Raw genomic sequence first — 11709 nt, forward strand, 5'->3', positions numbered from 1 at the left:
ACGTGGGGCCCAGAGCAGGAGCCGCCTGCTCCCATTTCCAGCCTCATTTCCTGGCTAGTCCCCGCCTCCCCCAGGTTCCAGCTGCTTCTGGGGAGCCAGGACCTGGATTTCTTCCTCCTGCCCCAGCAGAGAGGACAGTGGTGGATAAGCGGCAGCCTCCATTTCACCCCCCTCTGTGTCTGCCAGCTTCTGGGGTGGGCAGGGAGAGTAACAGGGTACCCCTCGCTCCCCATTAAAAATACAGACTCTGTGAAAGGGGACAGAAAGTGGGTGCGGTAATTGCCATGAAGCCAGTCCGGAGGGCGTGCTGCGATGCACCAGCTCCATGACAGAGGCCTGCTCTGTCCGGGCAGTTCGCCTGGCAGCAGGTGAGCGCTCAGGGGAGCGGGGGGCTGAGTCCTTCTGGAGACCTGGCCCTGGGCTGGCAGCGTCTGTGGGCCCCGAGGCAGGGCTCCAGTGCACGGCGGCCCATGCCTTCATGTTGGGCCGGGAAACCAGGGCAGGCAAGCTGTGGGGACCAGTGGTCATTTGGGCCAGAACTTGACCCAGAGGCCAGGGAGGAGATGGGGTCCTGAGAAGGGGCCAGAGTGGTTGTGTGCTGAAGGTCCTGATGGAAAGGGACAGTGCTGGGTGGACATGTCAGCCAGGCTCCCAGCAGGATGGGAGGTGTAGTGGGCGGCTCTGCCCGAGGGCCCAGATTCTGGGTCCCATCCTCCTGCCATCACAGCCGTCCCGTGACCTGGTCTTGTCTGAGCTGTGATTAGGCCTCCCTGGGGCCATCCCAGTGCCTCTTCCAGGACCAGGGAGTAGTCAGGTGGGGTTTCTGCCTCACCTGGCCCGGTGTCTGTTGCCAAGGATGGGGGCAGCCCTGCCTCAGTGTCGAGGCTCCCTGAGGAGAGAGACTGATGCCCCGGGGTGGGGGAAGCTCACAGGCTTGCGTGGGAGCTGGTGGGGCAAGTGCCCAAGCCAGGTGACCAGTGCCCCCAATCCTGCGAGTCTGGTGTCTCTGGGCCTCAGCCTCCTCGTCCATAGGAGGGTGGTGGCCCTGCTCGGCTCACTATGTTTGGACAGAATCGTTGTGCAGAGGAAAAGCAGGGACCCTCCCCCTAGATGGCCGAGTTGCCGTGTGCCCTGCCCACCTCTCCCCAGGGTGGGCCTGGCCTGCTACTTCACACGAGTGTCCCGTGTGGGTCCTGTCCTCCCCACGCTTGCCCCTGGGGCCGGCTGAGCTTGGAGCGCCCCAGCCCACGCTCCTGAGTCAGCCTGTGGCCGTGCCGGCCCAAGTCTCACAGATGCAGGTGTCCCTCCACCGCTGGGGCAGTGGCCATCCCCACTGTGGCCTGGGTCAGCTCTTAGCCAGTCAGTGGTGGCTGTGCCTGAGCCGCCCCCATCCTGGTGCTCCCTCTGATCTTGTCCTCATGCGCCCTGAGAGCCAGCTGCTGCCAGGCTGCCTGTCTCCATCCAGTGGCCGCTGCAGCCTCTCCTGCTGTGGCTGGTTGTAGCAGGTGATACTTCAGTCTAGGGAACGGTGGGGTCTTCTTGACTGTTGGCCTTGACAGGGGTCCATCCTGTGGGTCCACAGAGAGGCTGCAGGGGGCGGGGTGGGAGGGTGTCTGCTACCGGGTGAGTGTGTGCGGGTTCCTGGAGCGCTTCCGTGCTGCGGTCTGTGCATGTCTGCTTCTCTTCTGCTTCCTTATCACTCATCAGGCTTGCATAACCAGGCTGGTCCTGCTTCCTGCAGAGGAGCTATCAGTGTACCATCTGGAGCTGCAAATGGGGTGACAGGGTGTTAGCGGCCTGTTCACCCCCAGGCGCTTCCCAGCACCCAGCCCCTGTCTCCAGGGATCCTGGGGCTGACACCCCTGCACTGAGAGCCCTGCTCCCGGGGGCGCTGTCCTCTGCAGGGCACCTGGGGACAGGCATGTGACAGACAGCATGTGGGAGGTGTTGGCTGTCGCATGGACACCCCGCTGCCATCCTCCTCCACTTTCCTGGGGCAGAGCACCAGGATGGGAGCAGCTAGCGGTGTGACCCTGGGGTCCGCTCCCTTGTCAGTGATCAGGGACTGTCCCCCACCTCACGTGGCTCTGGTGGGAATTCGCGTGGGTGATGCGCCTCACACAGTCGGCCCAGGTGTGGGACCAGGGGGTCCAGCAGAGCTTCCCTGTGGTTGTTGTCCACGACCCCATTCCCCCAACCGTGCCTCCCCTGCGGCAGGGGACCTGGGCCCAGGGATAGGGGACCTGGGCCCAGAGAGGCGCCCGCTGGGCAGACCTGGACACGTGGCTGAGTCAGAGTCCAGTGACGCCGGGAGGCCTGAGCTGGAGGTTCTTGCCGGTGCTGCTTGGACAGCGGTGCTCAGCCTCCTTCACGGGACAGGGTGAGGGTGTAGGTGGTGACCCACTCGGAGTGCCCCTCACGGGAGCACCCACTGGGGCACTCCACACACAGCCCCTCAGCCCAGCCTCTTCCAGGTTGGACATTGCAGAGCGAGGTCCTGATGCGAGAGGTGGGCACCTGGCTCCTGACCTGCACCTGCATCTGCGCCTGGGTCGGCTTGGGCGTCTCTGTCCCAGGGGACAGAGGAGGTAAGGGCTGGCACTGTGTGTGGGGGGGGGCTGTGGGGGCAGAGCTGGGGACAGGGGTGCCCCCGTCAGGCTCCACGGGGAAGGGTTGGGTTTGGGCTGTGCGGGACCTGTCTTCCTGAGATCAGCCGGGGCTTCAGCCCCACCCAGGTTGCACGCTCAGAGCCCATCCCCTCGGGGTCTCCCAGCCTTGCCTGCGGTAACTTCTCCTGGGCTCGTTCTCTGGGGCCTGCCTGTCCGAGGGGGTCAGCTGCCACGCCCTCCCCCTCCCCCAGCCCTGCCCTGAAGCAGCCACTGTGGGCTTGCAAGGGTCACTGTTCCCAGGGCCTGGGACTTTCACATGCCACACCAACAACATCCTCAGGATTGACTGCCACTGGTCTGCCCCAGAGCTGGGCCAGGGGGCCAGCCCCTGGCTGCTCTTCACCAGGTGAGGCCGGAGGGCAGAGGGTAGAGGGCAGGGGTGGGGGTAGGGAGCCGGGCTGGTGCAGTGGCCCTTTGGTGCCGACACGTGCCCTTTCCAGCAACCACGCTCCAGGCAGCAAGCACAGGTGCGTCTTCCGGGCCAGCGTGTGCACAGTGGAGCTGCCACCCGAGGAGGTGCTCGTGCCTTCTGACAACTTCACCATCACCTTCCACCGTCACGTCTCTGGGAAGGAGCAGGTCAGCCTGGTGGATCCACAGTACCTGCCCCGGAGACATGGTGAGGCCTGGGTCAGTGCATTGTCCGGGAGCATCCTGGCTACATCACCCGCCATGGCCCAGTCAGTGCTCCCGGTCCCTGCTGACGGATCCAGGGCTAGCATCAGGCGGGGCCCCCGGGGAGGGGGAGGGTTTTGGAGGAGGATGAAGGTGCAGGACTTTGAGTTGGGGCAGGAGCTGCAGTTTGAGTCACTTGCGATCTACTTCAGTCACAGCAGGAAGGACTTCAGTAAGACACTAGGAAGAACTTCCAGCAGCAGCTTAGATCTGAAACTCATCTTGTCTGGCTGCAGAGGCTGGAGGAAGTCACTGCTGTCTTGTCCCACCTGGGGCTTCTCTGGACCAGTTTTCCAGTGAGGCCTCTGCTCTGAGAAGGCCTTGGCCACGTGCCCCGTCCTTCCCGGGAATCTTTGCGATCCCCAGTCCTGGGCGTGCTGGCCCGCACACCGTTACACAGCTTCATTCTGTTTCAGTGAAGCTGGACCCTCCCTCATACTTGCTGAGCAACATCACTTCTGACCACTGTGTCCTGACCTGGAGCATCAATCCTGCCTTGGAGCCGCTGGCCTCACTCCTCAGCTACGAGCTGGCCTTCAAGAGGCAGGAGGAGACCTGGGAGGTAAGGCTGGGTCTGCCTACCGTGGGGGCCTCTCCTGGGAGCAGCAGCCAGGGTCACTCCTCGTCCCATCTAGGGTGGTGTCACCTTGGAATTGTGAGGAGGGAAGTGACCAGAGACAAGGGTAAGTGAGTGCAGGTGTGGTGAGTGTGCCTGTGTGTACGTGTGAGCGTTCACAGGGCGTGCCTGTGTGGATGAGTGTGCATGCACGTGGATGCATGTAAGTGTGTGGACACGTGTAAGTGTGCCCACGTGTGTGTGTACACGTCCTCGAGGGCTGATGGGCCCAGTCTCACCCCCAGCACCTCCTAACTGTTCACCCCACAGCGGGCTCGGCACAAGGATCACATCGTTGGGGTGACCTGGCTGAAACTTGAAGCCACTGAATTGGACCCTGGTTCCACCTATGAGGCCCGGCTGCGTGTCCAGATGGCCACACCAGAGAACGCGGTGGCGGAGGAGGAGCGCTATGAGGGCCCATGGAGTGACTGGAGCCAGCCCACCCGCTTCCACTCCCCCCAGAGACAAGGTGGGCGCTGCTGCCTTCAGGGGCCTGGGTGGGGCCTCCCCGCCCCCTCGCGTCCCACCCCTTACCCCTCCTGGGACCCCCTCCCTCGTGGCCCAGTTGACTGCCTTCCCCTGGAGGTCTGTGTGAAGGGGAAACACCTGCCAAGTGCTGGGCCTCCCAGGGAGCTGCAGCTCCCGGTCTCCTTGGAGCGAGTGTGGCCCCAGCTGCACAGCAGGCTGGTGCTGCTGTCTCTGGAGCCCGGGCAGGGCCTCGTCTGCTTAGGGGGCTGGGCTGACTCTTGTGCACAGAGGTACTGGAAAGGATCTCGGACCCTGGTGATCTTATGGATGGGAAAGGCAAGGCCCAGGGGTGCGTGATTCACCCAGAGTACTCTCGGAGGCACGACATAAACCTTCCATTTTGGCCTGAGGCGCCCATCCAGGTGCTTTTGCCAGGTGAGTTTGGAGGAACACAGCCCTGGGCCCTTCCTGCTATAGGTCTCCTGGTCCCAGCTTTGGGGCAGCGCGACAGCACCCTGGTCTCTGTGTCCATCTTTCTCCTGCTGACCAGCCTGACCTACCTGCTGTTCAAGCTATCACCCAGGTCTGTAGCCAAGGAGTGTGTGTGGGAGTGTGTGCATGTAAGTGAATGTGTTATTGTACATGTGGGTGTGAGAATTCGTATGTGCATGAGCGTGTGTGTGCGTTTGTGGGTGTGGGGTAGGCGGTGCATTGAGGCCCCAAACCCGCACCCCCTCCCACAACGCTCCTGGGTCGGGAGGGGTTTTCAGGCCTCTGACCCGGACCAGTGGGGATGTCCCCAGTTGCCAGGTGCATGTGGGTGGTGGGCAGTGTGGCCCAAAAGAGCTCTGGAGGGACCCAAAGTCCCTGGGGCCGAGTCGCCTGAGGCCCTTGTCTCCTGCCCCTGGAGGTGCTTGGCACTGGCTCATTTGCACAGTGGTTTTATGCAGACAGTGTTGGGCATCTGGTTTTCACGGGGCCCTGTTTCCCGCCCTGATGGGTGCCACGGACAACCAGATGAACAAAAAAGCCCTCCTGAAACAAGCCATCACACATGGGGCCTCGTCCCGCAGGAGACCGGCCAGGCGTGGATGGGTAGCAGAGAGGATGAGAGGAGGTTGGACAGAGGCAGCCAGGGTGAGGGAGGGACGGGGTGCTGGGCAGGGCCCGATGGGTGGCCAAGAGGACCAGGGAGGGCTCAGGCTTGCCCTCGGGTCCCAGGAGAGCGCCTGAAGCCTGGTCACGTGGGATGGGATCTGGTTTATGTTTTGAGAATGGAGTTTTGTGGTACAAGTGAGGAGGAGGACCTGCAGGGTGGCCAGGGGTGGGGTCCAGAGGGAGGCAATTGTGTGTGAGCTGGCGGGAGAGGCAGAGCTGGAGCAAAGTGCAGGGAGTGACAGGGTCTCAGGACGGGAAAGTGAGGGGACGTTGGGTGGATGCGATGTGACTCGTGGCCCCTGATGCCACCCTGGGTTGGGGAATCGGGACAGGCCCCCAGGGAGGCTGGCGAGGTTGATCTGGACTTGCTGGGTCAGAGTCTGGGGCGCCGTTCTCAGGGGAGGAGCAGTGGGTCTTGGGCGGGTAGATCCGGTGCTCGGGGAGAAGTCTGATGGGGTTCCCGGAAGTGCTGTCTCCCCCTCCGGCTGAAGACACAGCTGGTCACCCCCACCCCTGAACCCGCCATCACCACTCACCTTAAAGGGACCCATGTCTCGGTATAAATCAGTTCTGTGGGGTCATTAGCGAGGGGGCCGCAGGTGCCAGGTGTCAGGCCTGGACCCAACGAGAGGAGAGGGCGACAGCAGCACTGACGGGGCAGGGCTGGTCCCTGCTGCTTGGAAGGAGCCGCGTTCCTGGCAGTGACCTCCTGGAGTTGGGCCTCTGACTACTGTCTCCTGACCTCAGGATGAAGACAGCCTTGTACCAGGACGTGCCGTCCCCAGGCCCGTTCTTCCAGTCCCTGTACAGTGTGCACAACGGGGACTTTCAGGTTCGTGACCCGGCGGGCCTGGGGTGCCCAGATGTCTGGGCCGCCCAGGGTGTGGGCTCTGGGTGAGGTTGGGGGCCTCTGTCAGTGCTTTGAGCTTTTTTGCTATATGTAGTGGTATATATATAGTATATAGGTAGTATATGTACGCACTGTGACTCAAAGGGACCAAAGACAAATTACCTTTATTCTCTATTGCCGAGTTCTTTTTCTTCTCATGTCTCTGATTCCATTGCTGATGGGAAAAAATGTCAAGTTTCTCATGACATTATCTCTGCCTCTTCTGGTTTGCAGCAGCCCTTGGAGGTAAATGGTCAGTTTAAGGTGCCAGCTCAGGGGGCTGTGTGCACCTGAAGGCGTCTGTGTCTTGTGCTGCCCCTGGGGCCCTCCCTGGTCCCTGGGCTACTCTGGTGGCCGTCATGGAGTGCCTGGCCCCTCCCGGCCCCTGGGCTAGCGATGAGTTGACCCTACACCACCCCCCCATCGTGGTGCCCTGGGGGGCTCTCACAGGCTGCGACGCTGAGAACAGCCTGGAGGCCCCGTTGGACCCTCCCTGCTGGCCTGGTAGTTCCTGCTCCACAGGCAGGAGGAGGGGAGGAGGAGCTCCAATGGGTGGTCTCTGGTCCCCACCCTCTCGGGCCCCTCACTTTGGGCAGAGGATGGAGGTGGTGCTGCCCAGGTCCTCCCACACCGGCTTTGCGTGGCTGCCTTCCGCCTGGCTCTTTTCTCTCTTAACAGGGAGTCTAGTTTTCAAGCTTGTCATCCAAAAATATAATTTGAAGCTTAAAGCCGAGCACTTTGTCAGGGCTGCATGGGGAGTAAATGTTCTGATGCCTGCACTCATCTTCTGGGCTGCAGGCACCCAGCCCCTTCTCTGTAGAACCATAGCACCTGTCAGGGCTTAGTTAGCCCCTTGGGAGGTGGTCTGGAGCCACGGGCTGGCTCTCTGGGGGCAGGACAATGATGGAAGGTGTGGCGTGTGGTGCACTCGATGGAGACTCCTGGTCCCACCTAGGAAACAGCTTCCTTTTTTTTTTTTTTAAATTCTTTTCCATTATGGTTTATCATAGGATACTGAATATAGTTCCCTGTGCTATACAGTAGGACCTTGTTGTTTATCCATCCTATACACACTAGTTTGCATCTACTAACCCCAAACTCCCAGTTCATCCCACCCCCACCCCCTTGACAACCACAAGCCTGTTATCTATGTATGTGGGTCTCTTTCTGTTTTGTAGATAAGTTCATTTGTGTCATATTTTAGATTCCACATGTAAGTGATATCATATGGTATTTGTCTTTCTCTTTCTGACTCACCTCACTTAGTATGATAATCTCTAGTTGCATCCATGTTGCTGCAAATGGCATTATTTCATTCTTTTTTATGGCTGAGTAGTATTCCATTGTATGTATGTACCACATCTTCTTTATCCGTTCATCTGTTGATGGACATTTAGGTTGTTTCCATGTCTTGGCTATTGTGAATTGTGCTGCTATGAACATGGGGGTGCATGTATCTTTTTGCATTAGAATTTTGTCTGGATATATGCCCAGGAGTGGGATTGCTGGGTCATGTGGTAGCTCTATTTTTAAATTTTTTAAGAAACATCCATACTGTTTTCCATAGTGGCTGCACCAACTTACAGTCCCACCAACAGTAAAGGATGGTTCCCTTTTCTCCACACCCTCTCCAGCATTTGTTATTTGTAGAGTTTTTAGTGATGGCCATTCTGACTGGTGTGAGGTGGTAGCTCATTGTAGTTTTTTTTTTTTTTTTTTTGCGGTACGCAGGCCTCTCACTGTCGTGGCCTCTCCTGTTGCGGAGCACAGGCTCCGGACGCGCAGGCTCAGCGGCCATGGCTTACGGGCCCAGCCGCTCCACGGCATGTGGGATCTTCCCGGACCGGGGCACGAACCCGTGTCCCCTGCATCGGCAGGCAGACTCTCAACCACTGCGCCACCAGGGAAGCCCACTCATTGTAGTTTTGATTTGCATTTCTCTAATAATTAGTGATGTTGATCTTTTCACGTGCCTCTTGGCCATTTGTATTTCTTCTTTGGAGAAATGCCTATTTAGGTCTTCTGCCCATTTTTCGATTGGATTTCTTTTTGTTATTGAGTTGTATGAGCTGTTTGTATATTTTGGAAATTAAGCCCTCGTCGGTCGCATCATTTGCAAATATTTTCTCTCATTCTGTAGGTTGTCTTTTCGTTTTGTTTATGGTTTCCTTTGCTGTGCAAAAGCTTATAAGTTTGATTAGGTCCCATTTGTTTATTTTGTTTTTATTTCTGTTGCCTTGGGAGACCAACCTGTGAAAACACTGGTATGATTTATGTCAGAGAATGTTTTGCCTGTGCTCTTTTCTAGGAGTTTTATGGTGTCCTGTCTTATGTTGAAGTCTTTAAGCCATTTTGAGTTTATTTTTGTGTATGGTGTGAGGGTGTGTTCTAACGTCATTGATTTACATGCAGGAACATCTTCCTTTTGGAGGTAGTGGGCCTCCTGTGGCCCCACAGAGGGTCCAGGTCTGCTGGCCTTGGCCCCAAGGTGCCAGGCCCAACAGCGCCTCCTGTGTGTGCGTGCGTGCGTGCGTGCGTGTACTGGGGTTTGGGTGAGGGTGCCGGGGCTCTGCAGCTGCTGGCAGTGTGTGAGGCAGCAGTGTCTTCAGCCCTGTCACCATCTGTACCCTGGTTCAGGCCTCTGTGAGCACAGGCCTGTGCTGGGAGCCAGGGAAGGGAATGGGGGTTCTGTGTTGAGGCTGGGCTGGCCCATGGGGGGAAGACAGAATGTTCTGGGCACAGGTGCTCTTGGTCTCTGGGAGTGGATTTCTGGAGAGCTTCCTGGAGGAGGGGAGGCTGCTCCCACAGTGAGTCCTGAACACACTGCCTGAGGCCTTCCCTCCTCTCGGTGCTCTGTTCCAGACCTGGATAGGGGCCCACAGAGCTGGTCCACAGCCAAGCCCAGACTGCACAGGCCCCGCACGAGGAGCCTGGGAGACCCGTGTCCGGGAGGCCATCGCTTTGCTCACCTATGACCCGGTGGACGTGGGGCCGTTAGCGGGCCTGGAGGAGGAGGGGAGCACTGGCACCGGCCTCCCAGCAGATGCGCTGCCCGCAGGATGTGTGGAGGAGGGGGGGCCGCTGCCCGCCTACCTGCCACAGGAGGCCTGGGCCCCCGCAGGCACTACCAGGCTGGCTCCCCCGCAGTCCCAGGGCAGCAGCAGCGACTACTGTGCCCTGGGCTGCTCCAGGTGGGGCTGCCCCTCCACCTTCACAGGAAGCACGCAGAGCTCTGAGCCCAACGCTGCCTTGGCCTGTGGCCCTTTCTGTGACCAGCAGAGCCTGGATGCCCGGCCAGGAGGTAACTGTGCAGGCGTTGGTCACAGTCAGAGGCAGGACGCTGGTGGATGGGCCGCATGAGGCTCTCCTGCTCTCGGCAGACCGTGGGCTCCGTCCCCACAGTGCTGCAGCACGTCCATCCTGGGGAACATGAAGCAAAGTCCCTGGAGCCAACACTTGACTGGCACTGGACCTGCGGAGGGCCACCCATGCAGCGGTCACATGTCCGGTCCGGGTGGAGGCAGGAGGCTCTCCCCTCCTCCCCTCCCTCTGCATCTGTCGGGAGGGGGCTCTGCCCTCAGCATCCTGCCATCCTGGCCCCCCGTCCACCACTTCCCTCCCCGCTTCCTGGCTTAACCCCAGGGCCCACAGCCAGTTCTGCCCTCAGTCCCTTAAAGGGCCAGCCTGGGCCCCGTGGACACAGGTGAGACACTGTGACCAGGCCTAGTGTCCTGTTTCTGTGCCTTCCTGAGGTCTCTCCCCTACTGAGATTAAAAGGGACATAGCAGCTGTTTCAAACTGCTGATGGCTGGAAGAGGGGCCCAGATGACATAGGAAGGGTGGCGTCTGGCTATTCCTGGGCTTTCTGGGCTCCACGAATAGCAGGGGGAGGCTCAGCGACCAGCTCCAGGGAGGCCGCCTCCCCGCCCCTCCTTGTCGGCCCCCGGGGGCTGAGTGCCGTGGCCAGAGTGACCACCCAGCAGTGGTCTTGGCCTCTGAAGGGCCCTGCTTCTACCCCCACCCCCGTGGTCTGGAGAGAGGGGGACAGAGCAGAGGGCGCCTGTGTCCGTCCCTTAGGGCTGCCATAACGAAGTCCCACAAACTAGGTGGCTTAGAACAACAGAGATTTATTGTCTCACAGTTCTGGAGGCTGGAAGTCTGACATCTAGGTGTTGGCAGGGCCGTGAGGGCACCAGGGAGGATCTGATTCAGGGTTCCCTGCACCTCTGGTAGTTTCTGGCTTGGGACAGCGCAGCTCCAGTCCTCACAAGGTGTTTTCCCTCTGTGTGTTCCTGTCCAAAGCCCCTCTTTTTATACCAATGTAATCATAGTGGATTAGGGCCAACCTGAATGACTTTATTTTGGCTGGATTATCTGTAAAGACCCTATTTCCATATATGGTCATGTTCACATGTACTGGGGGTTAGGACTTCAACATATGAATTTCTGGGCAGTGCCCCTGCCAGCCATGTCCACCTCTCTGCTGGCCTGAGGCGCCGTGGTCCCTCCCAGGGCAGCCCCGTCACTCTTACTCGGGGCCTCAGGCAGGAGACCCTATCCCGCCGCCGGGCTGCGGGACTTGGGTCTGGTGCTGGGATCCTCCACCCAGTGAGGGCTGGACCAAGACTGTCCTGGCGTTGGAGGTGCTGAAGTACTGAATGTGGGATAGATGGAGGTTTGTCTCCCTGGGTGCTGAGCCAGGGGGGGCACCTCTCTGGGGGTCCAGGGTCCCCTGCAGCCTGAGCAGAGAGGAGCACATGCAGCCCCAGGCCCCCGAAGGCAAAGGTCCCCTCTGTGTGCCTGTGGAGCCCTGAGGTTTTGCGGGGGCCGCAGCAGAGCCAGATCCTGGTCAGCAGGGATGAAGAGGACCCCCGCGTGTATCTTCAGTATCCAGAGAGCGGAGGGGTGTAGATGGAAATGAGGCACGGGCGCCATCCGCTCTAACCAAGGGTAAAAATACCAGCGTGACTCCACTTCCTGGAGCCTGTGTATATGACAGCAGCTGCATGGCTCCTGTGGCTTCACGTGGACTTGGGCCCCCATGGGATTCCACACCCGGGGACAGTGTTCGTTTGACTAACACACTCGGTCCTGGTGGCGCCTGAGTGAGGAGCTACTCAGAGGCCGGTGGTTGTAGGTGAGCCGCGCCCACCCCTCAGGACACAGGCCTGGCAGTACCTGAGCCAGGTGCCTGCATGTCGTGGGGCTCAGAAGATGCTAATTTCCACTTA

The 11709-nt window shown here is 59.5% G+C and overlaps 1 protein-coding gene across 1 annotated transcript; it reads left to right on the forward strand.

The window, feature by feature from the left end:
- Positions 1-325: 325 nt before the first annotated feature.
- Positions 326-11136, forward strand: LOC309973502 (interleukin-9 receptor-like; the record flags this gene model as incomplete). The annotated part of the gene is made up of 11 exons (XM_082857797.1): positions 326-368; positions 2218-2380; positions 2452-2588; positions 2877-3015; positions 3110-3288; positions 3761-3906; positions 4231-4432; positions 4909-5014; positions 6337-6421; positions 9341-9779; positions 10991-11136. The coding sequence occupies 11 exons, from the start codon at positions 326-328 to the stop codon at positions 11134-11136; spliced, it is 1785 nt and encodes a 594-aa protein (XP_082713923.1).
- Positions 11137-11709: the final 573 nt, after the last annotated feature.

This window comes from Leucopleurus acutus (assembly GCF_964270905.1).
Source record: "Leucopleurus acutus genome assembly, chromosome: 16".
Taxonomy (NCBI): domain Eukaryota; kingdom Metazoa; phylum Chordata; class Mammalia; order Artiodactyla; family Delphinidae; genus Leucopleurus; species Leucopleurus acutus.